This window comes from Hypanus sabinus, chromosome 1 (assembly GCF_030144855.1).
Source record: "Hypanus sabinus isolate sHypSab1 chromosome 1, sHypSab1.hap1, whole genome shotgun sequence".
In the NCBI taxonomy this organism is placed as follows: Eukaryota; Metazoa; Chordata; class Chondrichthyes; order Myliobatiformes; family Dasyatidae; genus Hypanus; species Hypanus sabinus.
The window spans coordinates 209,701,151-209,721,570 of NC_082706.1; the positions used below are offsets into that span (position 1 = coordinate 209,701,151).

Below are 20,420 nucleotides of genomic sequence, written 5' to 3' on the forward strand. Positions count from 1 at the left end.
CTATTTATTTACAGATACAGTGTGAAGAACCCAATGATCCACATCTCCCAGTAACCTAATCACAAGACAATTTACAGTCCACTATCCGTTATGTCTTTGTGTTGTGAATGGAAACCCACGCTGTCACGGGAAGAACACACGTATTGTTTACAAAGGATGTTGGAATTTAACTCTAAACTCCAAACTCTGATGCCCCGAGCTGTAAAAGGGTCTCACTGACTGATATGTTACCATGGTGCCCCAGTTAGTTGTTGTTAAGTGTATGTTCTTCGCAAAGTTTACAGTGCTGTACCAAAGCCTTAGACACATACTGTGTACGTAGCTAGGATGCCCAGGACTTTTGCACAGTACTGTAGTAATTTCATATACTGCACTATACTGCTCTCACAGAAAAACAACATATTTCATGACATATGTGAGTGATGATAAACCTGATTCTGATATGGGTCTCTATTGTGGACTGAGAGTGGGAAGGAGGCAGGGAGAGGGGAATCACGGTTGGGAAAAGAGGAAGGGAGAGGGGAGGGAACAGGAAGCGCCGAAAGACATTCTGTATTGACCTGTAAACCAATTGTTTAGGATCAAATGACCTTGCCCGGTGTCTCAGGGCTGGGTGTGTCTGCATACATGCCACGTCCTGTGCCTGGCACTCCTTCTCTGCTACCTGTCCCACACTCCTCCCGCAGCGCTTCACCCTCACCATTCCCAACATCCTTTGCTCTTGCCAGATTAACAAATTCGCTCTTCGCTCCACGTTTACAAATACAGGACTGTGCAAAAGTCTTAGGCACCCTAGATATAAATGTTAAGAAGCTCAGTATTGTGTTTGTTTTATGCTAGCAAATGGTGTTGTGATAATCAATATAGTATGCTAAATTCACTTCTAAATTATCCTTGTAAGGGATCTTGGGGTCCACGTTCTCAAACTTGCCACATGAGTTGATAGGGTGGCTGACAAGGCATATATGGAGTGTTGGCCTTCATTAGTTGCGGGACAGAGTTCAAGAGCCACGATGTTGTAACACACACAAAATGCTGGAGAAGCTCAGAAGGCCAAGGAGAATCTATGGAAAAAAGTAAACAGTCGACACTTCAGACCGAGACCCTTATCTGACCTGGAAAAAAATGCTGAGGAGTCAGGGTATGAAGGTGGGGGGAGGTAATTTTGCAGCTCTATTAAACCCTGGTTAGACCACACTTGGAGTATTGTGTTCCATTCAAGTCACCCAACTGTAGGAAGGATGTGGAAACTTCAGAGAGGGTGCAGAGATTTACCAGAATGGGCTGTTGGAATAGAGAGCATGGCTTATGAGGACATTTTGAATAAGCTGGGGCTTTTCCCTTTGGTGAAAAGGAGGATGAGAGGTGACCTGATAGAGGTGTACAAGATGACAAGAGGTATAGGTAGAAAGGACAATCAGATACTTTTTCTCAGGGTGGAAATGGCTAATACCAGGGGGATAATTTTAAGGCGTTTGTAGGGAAGTGTAAATGTTAATATCAAAGGTAATTTTTTCACAGAGAGAGATGGCTATGTGGAACAGCCTGCCATGAGTGGTGATAGAGGCAGATGCATCAGGAGCACTTAAGACCATGGAATATAGGAGCAGAGTTAGCCCATCCTGAGGTTGGAGGCCTCCCTCCCCGAGTGGATGGGGAGGGGTGGGTGGTAGAGAAAGGGGTTTATTTTTTTTCCATTGCTGTTGCCTCTGTTAAACATTGTGAGTATGCTACGTTGCTGTTGGAGTGTGTGGCAAAACTTGCGGGCTGCCCCTTGGGTTGTGTTGGTTGTTAATGGAAACGACACGTGTCATCGTATGTTTCAATTTACTTATGATACATAAATGATCCTGAATCTGAGACGGCATAATTTTAAGGAGAAAAATATAGTGGAGATGTCAAGGGTGAGTTCTTCACCCAGAGAGTGGTGGGTGTGTGGAGTGCCCTGCCAGGGTGGTGATAGAGGCAGATACATTAGGGACAGTTAAGAGACTCTTAGATAGGCCCATGGGTGATAGGCCTATGTGGGAGGGAAGGATTTGATTGATCTTGGAGTAGGTTGAACACTGTGGAGCAAAGGGCCTGCTCTACATTCTATGGTATATGTGCAGTGGCTGGTGCTTTCCTTCATACCTTCCTGGATTAGAGGGCATGAGAGATTGGACAAACTTGTGTTGTTTTCCCTGGAGTGGCGGAATCTTAGGGGAGATCTGATAGAGATTTATAAGATTGTGAGAAGCATGGATAGAGGAGATGGGGAACATCATTTTTCCCAACGTTGAAATGTCTAATATCAGAGGGCCTGCAATTAAGGCGAGAGAGGGTCGTTTCAAAGGAGGTGAAAGGGGCAAATTGTCAGGGACCTGTTCTTGCTGGAGTTTAGAAGAATGAGGGGTTAGGGGATCTCAATGAAACCAAACAAATATTGAAAGGCCTAGATAGAGTGGTTGTAGAGAAGACATTTCCTATTACGTCCACAGCATTTTGGAGAGGGAGGGAGAGCAGCCAGATGTTGGTACCAATGACATAGGAAGGAAAAGCAACGAGGTCCTGCAAAGAGAATTTAGAGAGCTAGGTAGAAAGCTGAGGAGCAGGACCTCGTGGATAGTAATTTCTGGTTTGCTGCCTGTGCCACATGCCAGTGAGGGTAGAAACAGGATGATTTGGCAGATAAATGTGTGGCTGAGAAGCTGGTGCAGGGGGCAGGGCTTCAGGTTCTTGGATAATTGGGATCTCTTCTGGGGGAGGTATGACCTGTTCAAAAGTGACGGGTTGCACCTGAACCCGAGGGGGGCCAATATTCTTGCAGGCAGGTTTATTAGAGTTGTTGGGGAGGATTTAAACTAATTTGACAGGGGAATGGGAACTGAAGTGAAGGGACTCGGGATAGGACAGATGGTAAAAAAGTAAAGATAACGTGCAGTCAGATTGTCAGGAAGAGCAGGCAGGTGATCGAACTTAGTTGCAGCCAACAAGGTGAGTAGCAAAACATTAGGGATGCAGAATCAGAAAGGATAGCAAATGCAGTATTCAAGGTGTTGTATCTAAATGTGCGGAGTATAAGAAATAATGTTGATGATCTTGTTGCAATATTACAGAATGTCAGGTGTGATGTTGTGGCCATCACTGAATTGTGGCTGAAGGATGGTTGTAGTTGGGAGCTGAATGTCCAAGATTACACATTATATTGGAGGGATAGGAAGGTAGGCAGAGAGTGAGGCGTGTCTGTACTGGTAAAGAATGGCATCAAATCAGTAGAAAGATGTGGCATAGGATCAGATGTTGAATCCTTGTGGGTTGAGTTAAGAAACTGCAAGGGTAAAAGGACCCTGATGGCAGTTATATACAGGTCTCCCAACAGTGGATGGGAGGTGGACCACAGATTACAACAGGAAATAGAAAAGGAGTGTCAAAAGGGCAATGTTATGGTCGTCGTGGGAGATTTTAACATGCAGGTCGATTGGGAATATCAGGTTGGTAATGGATCACAAGAGAGTGAGTTTGTTGATTGCCTAAGGAATGACTTTTAGAGCAGTTTGTCGTTGAGCCTACTAGGGGATCAGCTATACTGGATTGTGTGTTATGTAATGAACCAGAGGCGATTAGGGAGCTTAAGGTAAAAGAAACCTTAGGAACCAGTGATCACAATATGATTGTGTTTAACTTGAAATTTGACAGGGAGAAAGTAAAGTCTGATGTAGCAGTATTCAGTGGAGTAAGGGAAATTACAGTGGGATGAGAGAGGAGTTGGTCAAAGTAAATTGGAAGGAGCTGCTGGCAGAGATGTCAGCAGAGCAGCAATAGCGTGTGGGTTTCTGGGAAAAATGAGGAAGGTGCAGGACATGTGTATTCCAAAAATGAAGAAATACTCATGGTAAAATAGGACAACCGTGGCTGACAAAGGAAGTCAAAGCTATTGTAAAAGCAAAAGTAAGTGCAAATACCAAAGGAAAAATTAGTGGGAAGATAGAGGATTGGGAAGTTTTTAAAAACCTACAGAGAGCAACTAAAAAGTCATTAGAAGGGAAAAGATGAAATATTAAAGTAAGCTAGCAAATAATATCAATGTGATAGTAAAAGTTTTTTGAAGTATGTTAAAAATAAAAGAGAAATGAAGTGGATATAGGACCGCTATAAAATGAAGCTGGAGAAATAATAATGGGGGACAAAGAGTTGGCTGATGAGCTAAATGGGTACTTTGCATCAGTCTTCACTGTGGAAGACACTAGCAGTGTGCCTGATGTTGTAATGTGTGAAGGGAGAAAAGTGAGTACGGTTACTGTTACAAGAGAGAAGGTGCTCAAAAAGCTGAAAGACCTAAAGGTACATAAGTCACCTGGAACTGCACCCTAGGGTTCTGAAGGAGGTAGCGTTAGAGATTGTGGTGGCATTAGAAATGATCTTCCAAAAATCATTGGACTCTGGAATGGTGTCAGAGGACTGGAAAATTGCAAATGTTACTCCACTCTTTAAGAAAGGAGGAAGGTAGCAGAAAGGAAATTGTAGACCATTCAGCCTGACCTCAGTGGTTGGGAAGATGTTGGAGTCAATTGTTAAGGTTGAGGTGATGGAGTACTTGGTGACACAGGACAAGATAGTACAAAGCTAGCATAGTTTCATTTAGTGAAAATCCTGCCTGATGAACCTGTTGGAATTCTTTGAGGAGATTACAAGTAGGATAGATAAAGAGGATGCAGTGGATGTTGTATATTTGGACTTTCAGAAGGCCTTTGACAAGGTGCCACACATGAAGCTGCTTACCGAGTTAAGAGCCCACGGTATTACAAGAAAGTTACTAACATGATTAGAGTATTGGCTGATTGATGGGAGGCAGCGAGTGGGAATAAAAGAATCCTTTTCTGGTTGGCTGCCAGTGATTAGTGGTGTTCCGCAGGGGTGGTGTTGGGACCACTTCTTTTTGCTGTATATAAATGATTTACATGATGGAATAGATGGCTTTGTTGCCAAGTTTGCCAATAATATGAAGATTGGTGGAGGGGCAGGTAGTGTTGATGAAACAGGTAGGCTGCAGAAGAACTTGGACAAATTAGGTGAATAGGCAAGAAAGTGGCAAATGAAATACAATGTTGGAAAATGCCTGGTCATACACTCTGGTAGTAGAAATAAATGTGCGGACTATTTTCCAAATGGAGAAAATCCAAAATTCTGAGATGCAAAGTGTTTCGGGAGTCCTTGTGCAGAACAACCTGAAGGTTAACTTGCAGGTTGAGTCAGTGGTGAGGAAGGCAAATGCAATGTTAGCATTCATTTCAAGAGGTCTCGAATACAAGAGCAAGGATGTGATGCTGAGGCTTTATAAGGCACTGGTGAGGCCTCACCTTGAGTATTGTGAACAGTTTTGGGCCCCTCATCTTAGGAAAGATGTGCTGGCATTGGAGAGGGTCCAGAGGAGGTTTCCAAGGATAATTCCAGGAATAAAAGGATTCCAAGAATAAGAAGGAACGTTTGATAGGTCTGGGTTTATATTCACTGGAATTCAGAAGGATGAGGGGGGGATCTCATTGAAACCTTTCGAATGTTGAGAGGCTGAGAGAGAGTGGATGTGGAAAAGAAGTTTCCCATGGTGGGAGAGTCTAGAACAAGAGGGCACAGCCTTAGGATAGAGGGTCACCCTTTCAAAACAGGAATGGAGTGAGTTTGTGGAATTTTTTGTCACATGCAGCTATGGAGGCCAGGTTGTTGGGTATATTTAAGGCAGAGATTGATAGGTTCTTGATTGGACATGGCATCAAAGGGGAGAAGGCTGGGATCTGGGGTTGAGGAGGATCACCCATGTTTGAATGGCGGACCGGACTTGATGGGCCAAATGGCCTAATTCTGCTCTCATTTCTTATGGTCTTATGGAGTCTAGGACCAGAGGGCCTCAGAATACAAGTACATCCTTTTAGAACAGAGATGAGGGAATTTCTTTAGGCAGAGGTGGTAAATCTCTGAAATTTATTGCCACAGATGACTGTAGAGGCCATTAGGTAGATTTAAAGTGAAGGTTGATTGATTGCTGATTAGTCAGGGTGTCAAAGGTTACGGGGAGAAGGCAGGAGAATGGGGTTGAGAGGGATAATAAATGAGATGTGATGGAATGGTGGAGCGGGCTCAATAGGCTAAATAGCCTAATTCTGTTCCTATATTAGATCTTACACCATCCCCAATATTTGGGCAGAATTGTGGAGCAATGTCCAGCCAAACAACATTTAGATTGTAGAGGAAAATAAATAAAAACTAACCAAGCATGTTAAGTTGGCAGCCATTTTACTTTTAACACTTTCCACGATGTGTAAATGCTTCACTGCAATTTTGCAGTAATGTATAAAAACAAAAGTTATCAAAAATTAAACCGAAGGCAGACAAAGGTTTGAAATGTCTAATACCAGGGGGCATGTATTTAAGGCGAGGGGATCATTTCGAGAGATGTGAGAGGTAGGGTTTTTTACACGGAGACTGGTTGATGCCTGGAATGCGCAGCTTGGGCTGGTGGTGGAGGCAGATACATTGGGTACTTTAAAGAGACGTTTAGACAGGCACATGAACCTCAGATAAATATTATGTGGACATTTGTGACAAATACGAACATATGATATATATGCACAGTGTCTGAAATGCATCTTATGGAAATGTTTGATGATGAACTTCAATAAAAAAATAAATTACAAGATGAAATAGACAGGAATGTGAGGAAAATGGAGGGATATGGACATAGTGTAAACAGAAGTGATTAGTTTAGTTGGCCATTTGATGATTAATCAAAGTGGACTGGTACAACATTGTGGACCAGAGGGCCCGTTCCTGTACTTTACTGTTCCATGTTCTGTAACTGAAGTACTGTTTTGTTTTACACCCGGTGTAGGCCAGAGGGCCCGTTCCTGTACTTTACTGCTCCATGTTCTGTACTGAAGTACTGTTTTGTTTTACACACGGTGTAGGCCAGAGGGCCCGTTCCTGTACTTTACTGCTCCATGTTCTGTAACTGAAGTACTGTTTTGTTTTACACCCGGTGTAGGCCAGAGGGCCCGTTCCTGTACTTTACTGCTCCATGTTCTGTACTGAAGTACTGTTTTGTTTTACACACGGTGTAGGCCAGAGGGCCCGTTCCTGTACTTTACTGCTCCATGTTCTGTACTGAAGTACTGTTTTGTTTTACATACAGTGTAGGCCAGAGGGCCCGTTCCTGTACTTTACTGTTCCATGTTCTGTACTGAAGTACTGTTTTGTTTTATACACAGTGTAGGCCAGAGAGCCCATTCCTGTACTTTACTGTTCCATGTTCTGTACTGAAGTGCTGTTTTGTTTTACACCCGGTGTAGGCCAGAGGGCCCATTCCTGTACTTTACTGTTCCATGTTCTGTACTGAAGTGCTGTTTTGTTTTATACACAGTGTAGGCCAGAGGGCCCGTTCCTGTACTTTACTGTTCCATGTTCTGTACTGAAGTGCTGTTTTGTTTTATACACAGTGTTGGCACAGGATTGTGACACGGGGCTCAATGCAGAGATCTCCTATTTCTCCCAGGCTGCTGAATTTGCCGTCACTCCCCAGGGACTCGTCAGCCCAAGGCAACCACTGGACTATGAGCAGCCCAACCATATGTATGAATTTGCTGTCACCGCCGTCGACAAGGGCCTCCCTCCTCGGACTGGGACAGCATCAGTGAGGATAAGGATAACCAACATCAATGATGAAAGTCCTGTGTTTTCACAGAATATGTATGTGAACCTCTGACTGGGGAGCAGGGAAAAAAATCTAAGCTGGTGGGAAGGGAAATGTACCTCAGTGTTACAATTCACTGGTTAAAGCCCATTTTGAGCCCATTTCTAAGAAAGGATGTGTTGGCAGAGGGGAGGGAGAAGAACTTAATGAAAATGATCCCAGGAATGAAAGGGTGAATGTATGAGGAGTATTTGATGGCTCTGGGCCTGTACTCACTGGAGTTTAGAAGAATGAGGGAGGGATCTCATTGAAACATATCAAATATTGAAAGGCCTAGATAGAGTGGATGTGGAGAAGATATTTTCTGTGATTGAGGCATCTAGGATGACAGGGCACAGACTCAGAATTGAGAGACGCCCATTTAGAACAGAGATGAGGAGGTATTTCTTTGGCCAGAGGGTTGAGAATCTGTGAAATTCATTGTCATAGACAGCCGTGGAGGTCAAGTCATTGGTATATTTAAAGCAGATTTTGGTAGGCTCTTGATTACTAAGGGTAATATAGGTTACAGGGAGAAGGCAAGAGAATGAAATTGAGAGGGGTATTAAGTCAGCCATGATGAAATGGCGGAGCAGACTCAATGGGCCAAATGGCCTAATTCTGCTCCTGTGTCTTGTGGTCTTATAAATAAAAGAGCAGGCTTACAACCAATTTTCTCGGCTCTGGAGGCGGGGAGTTTTGTGTCCCAGAGTGACATTCTGTGGAAGCTGGAGTCTCAGAGAGTTTGCAATTTAAATTGGAAGCAATCCAGGAAAAAATAGCTTTGCCCAGATACTGCCGGGTACCCAGACGGTTGCTATTCCCAAGTGAATCAGTTGGAACATTCATTCCCACAACGAAGTTCATATGAGACCATAAAATGAATCTTTAAAGTGATCCCGAGTCTCCACTGCGCAAAACATCGGTGTTTAGCCTAATGAGACTTGTTCAATGTTTCAAAAGTAGTGCCCACAAAGGATTACTTTATACATTTAGCATGCTCTTGATGCCTTTCTTTTCCTTTCAATAATTCTGGAGGATATTCCTTCCCTTTTTGTAACTGTTAGTATCAGAAACAGATGTTCTCAGACAGAACACTCTATTCATTAGTAAAGTCAAGGAAACAGAAATGCTATGGTTCCTTACACCCCTCAATGTTTTTTTCTGTTACTCCAGTTTCTTGATGCAGAACTTAGATTAAATTGCACTTATTCTGATAACATTGTCGTATATGACTGATAGAGTCATACAGAAATGGGATTTTTGGCCCATCTCGTCTGTGTTGTCCTCCAAGAGGACCGCAACCTTGTCGTAGGGTTTCGAGTCTTCTTGTCCCAATGACCCGACGAGCTATGTTGGCTCAAAGGGTAGAGGCCAGACTAAAGAGTGGTCCACTGGTCCTCCACGTTCAGAGGCTCAGCTCAGGTTTAACAACCTTTACTGGTAAAACAAAATTGTTATGGAAACAGCAATAAAGAATCTTTCTACACAAAAAGAAATGGAGGACCTTCATTGCTGCCCTAAACGCCAGCAGCATAACGGCCAGTAAGTAAGTCTGTTTTGTCCATAAGACATAGGAGCAGAATTAGACCATTCGGCCCATTGAGTCTGCTCCACCATTGCATCATAGCTGATTTATTATTCCTCTCAACCCCTTTCTCCTGCTTTCATTGGTGAGGCCTGATTTGGAGTATTGTGTGCAGTTCTGGTCATCTACCCACAGGAAAAATGTCAATAAGTTTAAAAGAGTACAGAGGAAGTTTACAGGGATTTTGCCGGGGTGTGAGAATCTGATTTATAGGGAGAGATTGAATAGGCTAGGAATTTTTCCCTGCAGTGTAGGAGAATGAGGGGAGATTTGATAAAGGTATACAAAATTATGAGGGTATAGATAGACAGAATAAACGCAAGCAGGCTTTTTCCACTGAGGTTGGGTGAGACTAGATCTAGAGGTGGGTTAAGGGTGAAAGGTGAAATGTTTAAGGGGAGCTTTCACAGAGTGTGGAATGAGCTCTCAGTGCAAGTGGTAGATGTGTGTTCGATTGCAACATTTAAGAGAAGTTTGATGGGAGGCATATGGATGGATATGGTCCAGGTACAGGTTAATAAAACTGGGCAGAATAATAGTTCAGCACAGATCAGGTGAGTTGAAGAATCTGTTTCTATAACTCTATGAGTTGGTAAAAAGGCAACTTTGAATTGAGCTGTTCTATTGTCTCAGTAACACTGCTCTGTGAAACAGAGTGGCCATGTTTAAAAACTATCCTAAAACACAAACCCAAAATCCAGTTTGAAACAGTTGGAAGCAACTTTTAGATGATATATAAAATATTCTGTGTGAGTTTTGTAATCTCCCTGATATTGTGGCCAATGTTTGTTCCAAACCTGCGTTGTAGAAATCTATTGGGTTTTGATTATGTTGGATTCTGAGTTTTTGATCCAAGATTGCTTCAAAAGTCAGGAAAGAAACACGAAACATGTTGCTTCGCAATCATTTTATTAAGCTTCCAATCTACATGAAATTGTCCAAACTTCTCTTCAATGTTGAGATTGATAGAACAAAGAGAATAGGAAATGGGAAATGGGAAATAGCAAGAGGCGAGTACTTAAGAGCAAAGGACAGAAAAGAAGAATAAAGTTAGTTTACGTGTTCAGCTCTTTTCATATCATTGATAAGGAACATACCATTCAAAATTCGTAGATAGGAGTTATTCAGATAATGTGATGGCAGAGAACTTTCCAGAATCGTGCAAAGATCTGTAACTACTAGGGCACTAGGGGACACACTGAACAATTGCATATACATACTGTTACCACCAGGAAAGATACTAAGCAGTTACATATGTATAAATAATAATATAAAATACAAGCAGACAATGAATTCTTAAACTGCAAATCTAACCATCTAATTCAACAATTATCTTATTACTGGCTATGGGACTTCTATGTGCAAATTGGTTGTTCTTACATATTGACTACATTCAGCTTAACAGCTTTAAAACACTTTGGATATCTTGAGGTTGTCAACATGCTGATGTGATTCAACCCAAACATTTAAGAGAAATTTGGATAATTACATGGCTAGGAGAGGTATGGTCTAAGTGCCGGTTGCTGGGACTAGGCAGATTAATAATCTAGCACAGACTAGATGGGCTGAAGGGTTTGTGTGCTGTAGTGTTCTATGACTTTGCATCTCCATTTTCTCTTCTCTGTTTCCTGCAAGTTTTTCTTTTTTTCTGTGAATATAACCCTATAATGTTATAGGGTTACTGTGTTACTGTGGAAGATGAACTCTTCGCCTGCCTCATGGTGGCCCTTGCACATTAGCTGTCTACCCGTCCAGCACTTTCTTTGTAACAATCTATTATAACCATATAACCATATAACAATCACAGTACGGAAACAGGCCATCTCGGCCCTCCTAGTCCGTGCCGAACTCTTACTCTCACCTAGTCCCACCTACCCGCACTCAGCCCATAACCCTCCACTCCTTTCCTGTCCATATACCTATCCAATTTTACCTTAAATGACACAACTGAACTGGCCTCTACTACTTCTATAGGAAGCTCATTCCACACAGCAGTCACTCTCTGAGTAAAGAAATACCCCCTCGTGTTTCCCTTAAACTTCTGCCCCCTAACTCTCAAATCATGTCCTCTTGTTTGAATCTCCCCTACTCTCAATGGAAACAGCCTGTTCACGTCAACTCTATCTATCCCTCTCAAAATTTTAAATACCTCGATCAAATCCCCCCCCAACCTTCTACGCTCCAGTGAATAGAGACCTAACTTGTTCAACCTTTCTCTGTAACTTAAGTGCTGAAACCCAGGTAACATCCTAGTAAATCGAGTATTCTTCATTGTTTCGAAAATCATAAACAGCAGAGATTCTGCGGATGCTGGAAATGCAGCATTCTTGTTTACTTACACAAGCCCATCACTCTTACTGAGGCATAGTCCCCTGACAGCAGCTTGCCAGAGTTCTCTACCTTAGTCCAACCTTTCAACTTGTCCCCAGGTGTAATCCATCTTCTAAGATCCATTCTCTCCCAGCGATGAGGTATTTGGAGCTTCTGTTGGTGTTTCTGTAGCTCTGGGTTTTTACAAGGTGGGGTTGCTAGCCCCTTTGCCCAAACTTCCTCCTTTCACAGCTGGGCTGGGGACTGTCCATGGGAGGTCTGGAGATCCAGAGCAACACACACAAGATGCTGGGGGAACTCAGCAGGTCAGGCAGCATCTAAGGAAATGAATAAACAGTCAACATTTCCGGCAGGATCACCCATTTCAATTTGACTTCCCATTCCCATTCTAACTTGTCAGTTCATGGCCACCTCTACTGCCAGGATGAGACTAAACTCAACTCAGAGGAGCAACGCTGCATCTTACTGGAACAGACTTGCTCCTGGGGTACTTCATTTTACGTGAGAATAAAGCACAAATGGATCTAATGGACTCTATCCATCATTCACAGATATAAGACATTTCTTTCTGAGGATGCTGGACCCAACAGCCTGGTGGCTACAGTCCACGCCAAAGATCCTGATGGGGACAATGTCATTTACACAATCACCGGTGGAAACCAAGAGAAAAATTTTGTGCTTGACAGCCAAAAAGGTAAAGTTATACAAAAGATGCGTTTTGAAGGCAGAATGCAGAGTCACTGGAAAGATTCTTGGCAGTGTGGATGAACAGAGGGATCTTGGGGTCCACGTCCATAGGTCCCTCAAAGATTTTGCGCTAGTTGATAAAGGTAGTTAAGAAAGTGTAAAGTGCATTGTCCTTCATTAGTGAGTGGATTGAGTTCAAGAGCTGGGAGGTAATGTTGCAGCTCTGTAAAATCCTGATTAGACCACAGTTGGAATATTATCTTCAGTTCTGGACATCTCATTATAGGAAGGATGTGGAAGCTTTAGAGAGGGGGCAGAAGAGATTGTCCAGGATGCTGCTTGGATTTGAGAGCATGATAATTTGTGTGAGCTAGGGCTTTTCTCTGTGGGAAGAAGGGGAATAAGAAGTAACTTGATAGAGGTGTACACGATGGTAAGAGGCATAGACAGGCTGACCAGCCAGAGACTTGTTCCCAGGGTGGAAATGGTTAATGTGAGGGGGCATCATTTTAAGGTGATTGGAGGAAAGTAAAGGGGGGGGGATGTCAGAAGTAGTTTCTTACATACGGAACATGCTACCAGGGCTGGATATAGAGGCAGGTACATACAAACAGTACATTAAGGGAATTTAAGAAACTTTTAGATAGACACATGAATGATAGGAAAATGGAGGTTATGTAGGGAGGAAGAGCTAGATTGATTGTGGAGTAGGTTAAAAGGTCAGCACAACATTGTGAGGGTGAGAGGCCTGTATACTGCCACTTGACAACAAATTTCTTTTCTTTCTAAATCTTTTTATTAATATTAGTAATATGGACAGAATACAGATGATATATTGATAAAGAAATTACCAACATACACATTCCATTACATATGAAAAAAAACATACATAATAGTTACAATATAAATGAATTTACCAAGACATAAGCCATAAGATATATGTATGGACATAGTAAATCTAAATATTTCATAATGTATAATATAAAAAAAACAGAAAAAAGAAAAAAAAACAAAAAAAAAATTATATAATGCAGAACTAGCTAATCTAATCTAATAACTATAACTAATAACTAATATAAAAGAAAAAAAAACAAAAAAAAGAGAAGGAAAAAAAAAGCGGGCTGTTTATAATATCTCACAAAAATAAGTATTCATCAATGCCGTCACTTCCGGTCCTCTCAAAATACATAAGCTAAAAGCTGGGAAATCAAATGAACTTGGCACAGGGTCATATTACATCATATGAAAATGTTGAATAAATGGTCTCCATAACTTTTCAAATTTAATAGAAGTCTCAAAAGTACCACTTCTAATTTTTTCTAAATTTAAACATAACATAGTTTGAGAGAACCAATTAAATACAGTGGGAGGATCAATTTCTTTCCAATTCAACAATATAGATCTTCTAGCCATCAGAGTTAGAAATGCAATCATTCGACGGGCCAAATTTCACCATAAATGACAGTGACACAAAACCTGATGCTGATTCTGATTCAGTACTGTGCTGTAATGTGCTATGTTTGTTCACATTGTGACAGAGGTTTACATTCCAGATCCAAGAGGCTTATTGCTAACCTCCACTTCCTAGCCTTCCCTAAGGGGTCAGAGTTGTTTGTGACAAAGTAAACAGTGAGGTCTCGTGAGCTCATGTAAGACAATAGGCTTATGTTAATTGGTCTGCATCAAACCAGCAACTAGAACTAAGTCATTTGCATCACTGTGATAGAACTCAGTGAAAGTTCCAGAACAGACATGGTCACGGGTATGATCAATCAATAGTTGGAATATTTGTGTACTCAGAGAGTCAGCGGATTTTGGATGTCTGGGAAGCATTTTGGATTACTTTGTCCCAGCAAAGGAATCTGGAAAACATCACATGCAGCTAATGTCAACTAGTTAGCAAACAGTTAAAAGTTAGAAAGAATTGGGGATTGCTGGCAATGACAAGGAGAACGACAGAAAGAAGGGATGATAGAACTAGAATTCAATGTTTGCTTTGTGCAATGGATGACTTGTTCGCCTGCCACTTGTTGGTTTGTTCTTCTAGTTCGTAAGAATTGTATCTGTGTTTTGGAATTTGGAATCTGTGTTTTCCAAATATTTTGGAATTCACAATTTTTTTTATAAATCAGAAATTCTCCATGAGTTTTAAATGTGTGTTAAGAACAATTTGTCTAAATTTAAAGGTGTATCATTAAAAACAAAATAACAGTGTTTGAACTACCTCATTAGACCATGAGACATAAGAGCAGAGTAGGCCATTTGGCCCATCGAGTCATGGTCATGTTCAAGTTTAATTGTCTGCTCATCAGCTGGAATTATCATCTCCCAGGTAGGGAGAGGACCCACCACTGAAGCAGTGGGTATTGGCTGCTAGACCTCACCACAGAGACTAGACAGAGAAGTAATGTGGTCCATCTAGAGTAAATGGACACAGTATAACTTCCCTATAGAGAGGGTGCCTGTAGATATCCACATCAGAAAGGGCTTAAATTCTCCTTTTCAGTTTTCGGCTATGCAGACAGGGAACTCAAAACCATCACTAAGTTTGAATTGTACACTGCTACTATAATCACCCAAATGGATGCAAAGTCCCTAACATAGTATTTGGGTCTAGATGAGGCCTGAGGCCTCCGTGGATCAGGCTTGACCATGGATATTGCATCCTAGCTATCCTCAAACCTGTACACAAGCCAAGGCAGTAGGATATTACGATGTGGAGAGCAAGCTGTTGCCCACGTAGCAGGCTGCCCTCTCCATACAGCTGATAAATCCAAAGAAACAGCAGAGACCAATACAGCTTGGCACCAGCAGCATTATAGGATTTGCCAGTCAGCATTGAACTCAATTTAGGACTGCCTTATCCAGGCCTGGATTTTTCCTCAGGGTTTACTCACAAAGCCTTCCCTATGTGTGGGCATAACCTCAAAGCAGCAGAGCTTTGAGATCAGAGTTTCCCTTCTCCTAGATGAGCTGCCAGCCACAACTGATAAGCCCCATCTGTCCAAAGCAACTGGACTTAAGGTGCCAGTAACCTGGCTTTGTCCCTTCTCCTGTCAGTGGAAATGGTTCCACCCGGCTTAGTAACTAAGCCACTCGTGAAGGCCAGGAGCTGGACTTGGTTGTCAGAGTCTATTTGAGACGCATGCCATTGGGAGCAGTTAATAGGTGGTGGGAGCTTGTCCCCACTACTGCCCCAGCCTGGCTATGACAACCTTAAGGAAGCTGTCCCAGATACCACTGCAACATTCACTCAGCAATGAGCTGCCTCCCCCTGACCCCACACACTCAGCTTGTTCATTGTAGACTACAAGCCCCTTGTTGCACTTGGTGAGGATGGCATGGTAGTGTATCTGTTAGCACAACACTTTACAGTGCCAGCTGTGAGATAATGGTTCGATTCCCGGCGCTGCCTGTACGTTCTTCCCGTGACTGCGCGGGTTTCCTCCCACATTCCACAGGTGTACAGGTCAGGATTAGCCAGCTGTGGGCACCGGCAGCATGGCAACACTTTCGGGCAGTCTAGCACAATCCACACCGATGATGCAAACGACACATTTCACTGTTTCTTCTGATGTACTTAAGAGAATTAAAGCTAATCTTTCATCACAACCCGATGAATTTTATGGCCTGAAGAGCTGCAATAGAGTTCTCATTAAGATATTAAAAACTTAAAACCCAAGCTCAACCCCCCTCAGACACACACCTCTCTGACTTTACTGGAGATGGGGTCGCAGTTGGTAGCCATCCCATGCCCTGGAGATGGGTGACCATAAGACCAGAACTCGTAAGAGCAGAATTAGGTCATTTGACCCATCAGGCCTTCTCCGCCATTTCATCATGGCTGATTTATTATCCCCGTAATGTTTGATGCCCTTCCTAATCAAGAACCTATGAAACTCCGCCTTAAATACACCCAGTAACTTGGCCTCCACAGCTCCCTGTGACAATGAATTCCACAGATTCACCACCCTTTGGTTAAAGAAATTCCTCTTTATCTCTGTTCTAAAGGCATGTCCCTCTATTCTGAGGCCGGACGCTCTGGTCCTTAACTTCCACACGATAGGAAACATCCCCTCCACGTCCTGTCTATCTAGGCCTTCGAATATCCAAAAGGATTGAATGAGATCCCCTTTCATTCTAACAAACTCCAGTGAGAACAGGGCAAGAGCCATCGAACACTCCTCATGTGTTAATCCTTTCAATCCTGAGATTGTCTCCAATGGCAGCACATCTTTTATTCATTTACATATTTATATCTATCGAGATACAGCGTGGAACAGGCGCTTCTGGCCCTTCGAGCTACACTGCCCAACAATCCTATGATTTATTCCCAGCCTAATTGCAGGACAATTTACAATGACCAATTACCCTACAACCAATACATCTTTGGACTGAGAGGAAGCCAGTGCACACAGAGAAAACTCACACAGTCACAGGGAGGACGCACTAAGTTTCTTAGTTGAGGGGCCCAGAACTGCTCACAATATTCCAAGTGCAGTCTGACCAATGCCTTATAAAGCCTCAGCATTACGTCCTTGCCCTAATATTCTCATCCTCTTGAAATGAATACTGACAGGTTAGGTTTCATGTTCAAGAAGTAGAAAAGATGAACAGGACAAGATATTTCACCGTTGATTGGAGCAGGAGTGCCCCCTGCAATCTTGTGAAATCAAGTTTCCAGATAATCCAACCAAAATGGTAACCTCTGTGATGATTTCAACCAATAACAGGTATTATAAAGCTTCGGGGAAGCCCACCGCCAAAACTGCAAGGGCCTCAGTATGTGCTAAACATCACAGCAACAGATGACAACTCCTCCGGGGGCCCAAGGCCTCTCAGCAGCATTGCTCAAGTGAGTGTGGGCATCGATGACGTGAACAACAACAAGCCCGTGTTTCTGGAGGTACGTGCTTCCCTCACAACAGCGTAAATGAACTAGAGTCACATACGGCAGCACAGCATTGTCTTCGTGTTACCCACCTTTTCATTATTTGCACGGTTTGTCTCCTTTTGCACATTAGTTGTTTGTCAGTCTTTGTTATTTATAGTTTTTCATAAATTCTATTGTATTTCTTTATTTTCCTGTAAATGCCAGCAAGAAAATGAATACGCTGATATAAACCTACTTTGAACAAACAAAGGGGAGATTGAAAAGAAAAGAACACAGGTGCAATGCTGAGGCCTTTTAAGGCCTTGGTTCGAATGCCCTTGGAATACCGTGAGCAATATCTGAGAAAAGATAGACCATAAGACTTAGGAGCAGAATTAGGCCATTCAGCCCATTGAATCTGCTCTGCCATTCCATCATGGCTGATACTGAATGCCACTCAACCCCATACACCTGCCTTCTCGCCATATCCTTTGATGCCCTGACCAACCAGGAAACGATCAACTTCCGCTATAAATATACACACGGACTTGGCCTTCACCGCCGCCTGTGACAGAGCATTCCCCAGATTTACTACTCTCTGGCTAATAACATTCCTCCTTACCTCTATTCTAAAGGGTTTCCCCTCAATTTTGAGGCTGTGCCCTCAAGTTCTGGATACCCCCAGCATTGGAAACATCCTCTCCACATCCACCCTGTCTCAATGTAATGTCAGCCATCAGTTGTGCTGACACTAGAGAGAGTCCAGAGGAGGTTTACAAGAATGATTCAAGGCATGAAAAAGTTGATGTATCAGGAGCATTTGATGACTTTGGGCTTGTACTCACTGAAGTTTAGAAGGATGAGGAAGGATCTTATTGACACCTGTTGAATTTTGAAAGTTCTAGATTGATATGGAGAGGATGTTTTCTATGGTGGGGGAGTCTGAGACCAGAGGACACAGCCTCGGAATAGAGGGATGTTCATTTAAAACAGAGACGAGGAGGAATTTCTTTAGCCAGAGGGTGGTGAATTTGAGGAATTCATTGTTACAGATGGCTGTGGAGGCCAAGTCATTGAGTACAGTATATTTAAAATGGAGGCTGAAAGATTCCTGATCAGTAAGTGTGTCAAAGGTTATGGAGAGCAGGCAGGAGAATGGGATTGAGAGGGATATTTACATTAATATGTAGCGGTGTGCTACATGCAGCGCTAAAATTACGACACGGAGTCGGTAACTGCAGTCGAAGGAAAAAACTTTATTCGAAATCCTCAGCCTCACTTTTAAGCCTCCCTCAACCTGCCCCCCATGGTGCAGAGGCTCCAAAGCTCTGTGCTTGCAAACCCCCGTAGGCTATCTAATTGTGAGCCGGTTCGGATGTGCCAGGAAATGGGTCGCCACATAACCCCCCCCCCTCCAGAACCGGCGATACACCCCCCCAATGTCCACAGTCTGGGCCGAAACCTGCTTGGGAGGTCGGCCTCTGCGCCAAGGTGCCGGAAACTCGGCCGGTTGCGCCAGGTCCACATGGGCCGGTTTGAGGCGGTCCACCGTGAAAACCCCCTCTTTCCCCCCAACGTCCAGCACGAACGTGGACCCGTTGTTCCGGAGCACCATAAACGGCCCCTCGTATGGCCGCTGCAGCGGTGGCCGATGCCCGCCCCTTCGTACAAATACAAACTTACAGTTCTGCAGGTCTTTGGGTACACAGGTCGGGTTCCGCCCGTGCTGTGAAGTGGGTATGGGGGCCAGGTTACCGAGCTTCTCGCGTAGTCTGCCCAGGACTGCTGCGGGATCTTCCTCTTGCCCCCGTGGGGCTGGTAGGAACTCCCCGGGGACGACCAGGGGCACGCCATATACCAACTCGGCAGACGAGGCGTGCAGGTCGTCCTTGGGCGCTGTGCGGATGCCGAGTAGGACCCAGGGAAGCTCGTCCGCCCAGTTGGCTCCTCGCAGGCAGGCCATGAGGGCCAACTTCAGTTGACGGTGGAAACGCTCCACTAGCCCATTCGACTGTGGGTGGTAGGCAGTGGTGTGGTGCAGCTGAGTCCCCAAAAGGCTGGCCATAGCTGACCACAGGCTGGAGGTGAACTGGGCGCCTCTGTCGGAGGTAATGTGGGCCGGTACACCAAAGCGAGATATCCAGGTGGCGATCAGGGCTCGGGCGCAAGATTCGGAGGTGGTGTCGGTGAGCGGGACTGCCTCTGGCCATCTTGTGAACCGGTCCACGATAGTCAGGAGGTGCCGCGCTCCGCGCGACACTGGCAGGGGGCCCACGATATCCACATGAATGTGGTCGAAACGCCGGTGGGCGGGATGGAACTGCTGCGGTGGGGCTTTGGTGTGCCGCTGCACCTTGGCCGTCTGGCAGTGCATGCATGTTTTGGCCCATTCACTGACCTGTTTGCGGAGTCCGTGCCAAACGAACCTGCTGGAAACCATCCGGACAGTTGTCCGGATGGAGGGATGCGCCAAGTTATGAATGGAGTCGAAAACACGGCGCCGCCAGGCTGTCGGGACGACGGGAAGGGGCTGGCCGGTGGCGACGTCACAGAGTAGGGTCCTCTCACCTGGGCCTACGAGGTGGTCCTGGAGCTGCAAACCGGAGACTGTGGTTCTGTAACTCGGAATCTCCTCATCCGCCTGCAGCGCCTCTGCCAGTGCCGCAAAGTCTACCCCTTGGGAAAGGGCATGAATGGTAGGGCGAGAGAGCGCATCCGCCACGACATTGTCCTTACCCGAGACGTGCCGAACATCCGTCGTGTATTCAGAGATGTAGGACAGGTGGCGTTGCTGGCGGGACGACCAGGGGTCGGATGCTTTCGTAAACGCAAAGGTAAGCAGTTTGTGGTCCGTGAACACGGTGAAGGGCCGGACTTCTAGGAAGTACCTGAAATGCCGGATTGCCAGGTATAGCGCCAACAGTTCCCGGTCGAAAGTACTGTATTTGAGCTCGGGTGGCCGCAGGTGTTTGCTGAAAAACGCCAGGGGTTGCCAGCGACCTGCGATGAGTTGCTCCAGCACCCCACCGACTGCCGTGTTAGATGCGTCCACTGTGAGGGCGGTAGGGGCGTCCATTCTGGGATGTACTAGCATTGAGGCGTTCTCCAAAGCTTCTTTCATTTGAACGAAAGCGGCGGCGGACTCCTCGTCCCAGGTAATGTCCTTGCTCGGACTCGACATCAGGGCGAACAGGGGGCGCATGATCCGGGCAGCTGAAGGGAGGAAGCGGCGGTAGAAA

At 44.4% G+C, this 20,420-nt stretch overlaps 1 protein-coding gene across 1 annotated transcript in view; it reads left to right on the forward strand.

The window, feature by feature from the left end:
- Positions 1–20,420, forward strand: part of si:dkey-22o22.2 (neural-cadherin) — a 309,750-nt gene that overhangs the window by 183,413 nt on the left and 105,917 nt on the right. Inside the window, exons 6-8 of the mRNA XM_059994111.1 lie at positions 7,470–7,719; positions 12,173–12,315; positions 17,042–17,214. Of these exons, the coding sequence (XP_059850094.1) occupies positions 7,470–7,719; positions 12,173–12,315; positions 17,042–17,214 (566 nt within the window). The remainder of the gene's footprint in view (positions 1–7,469; positions 7,720–12,172; positions 12,316–17,041; positions 17,215–20,420) is intronic.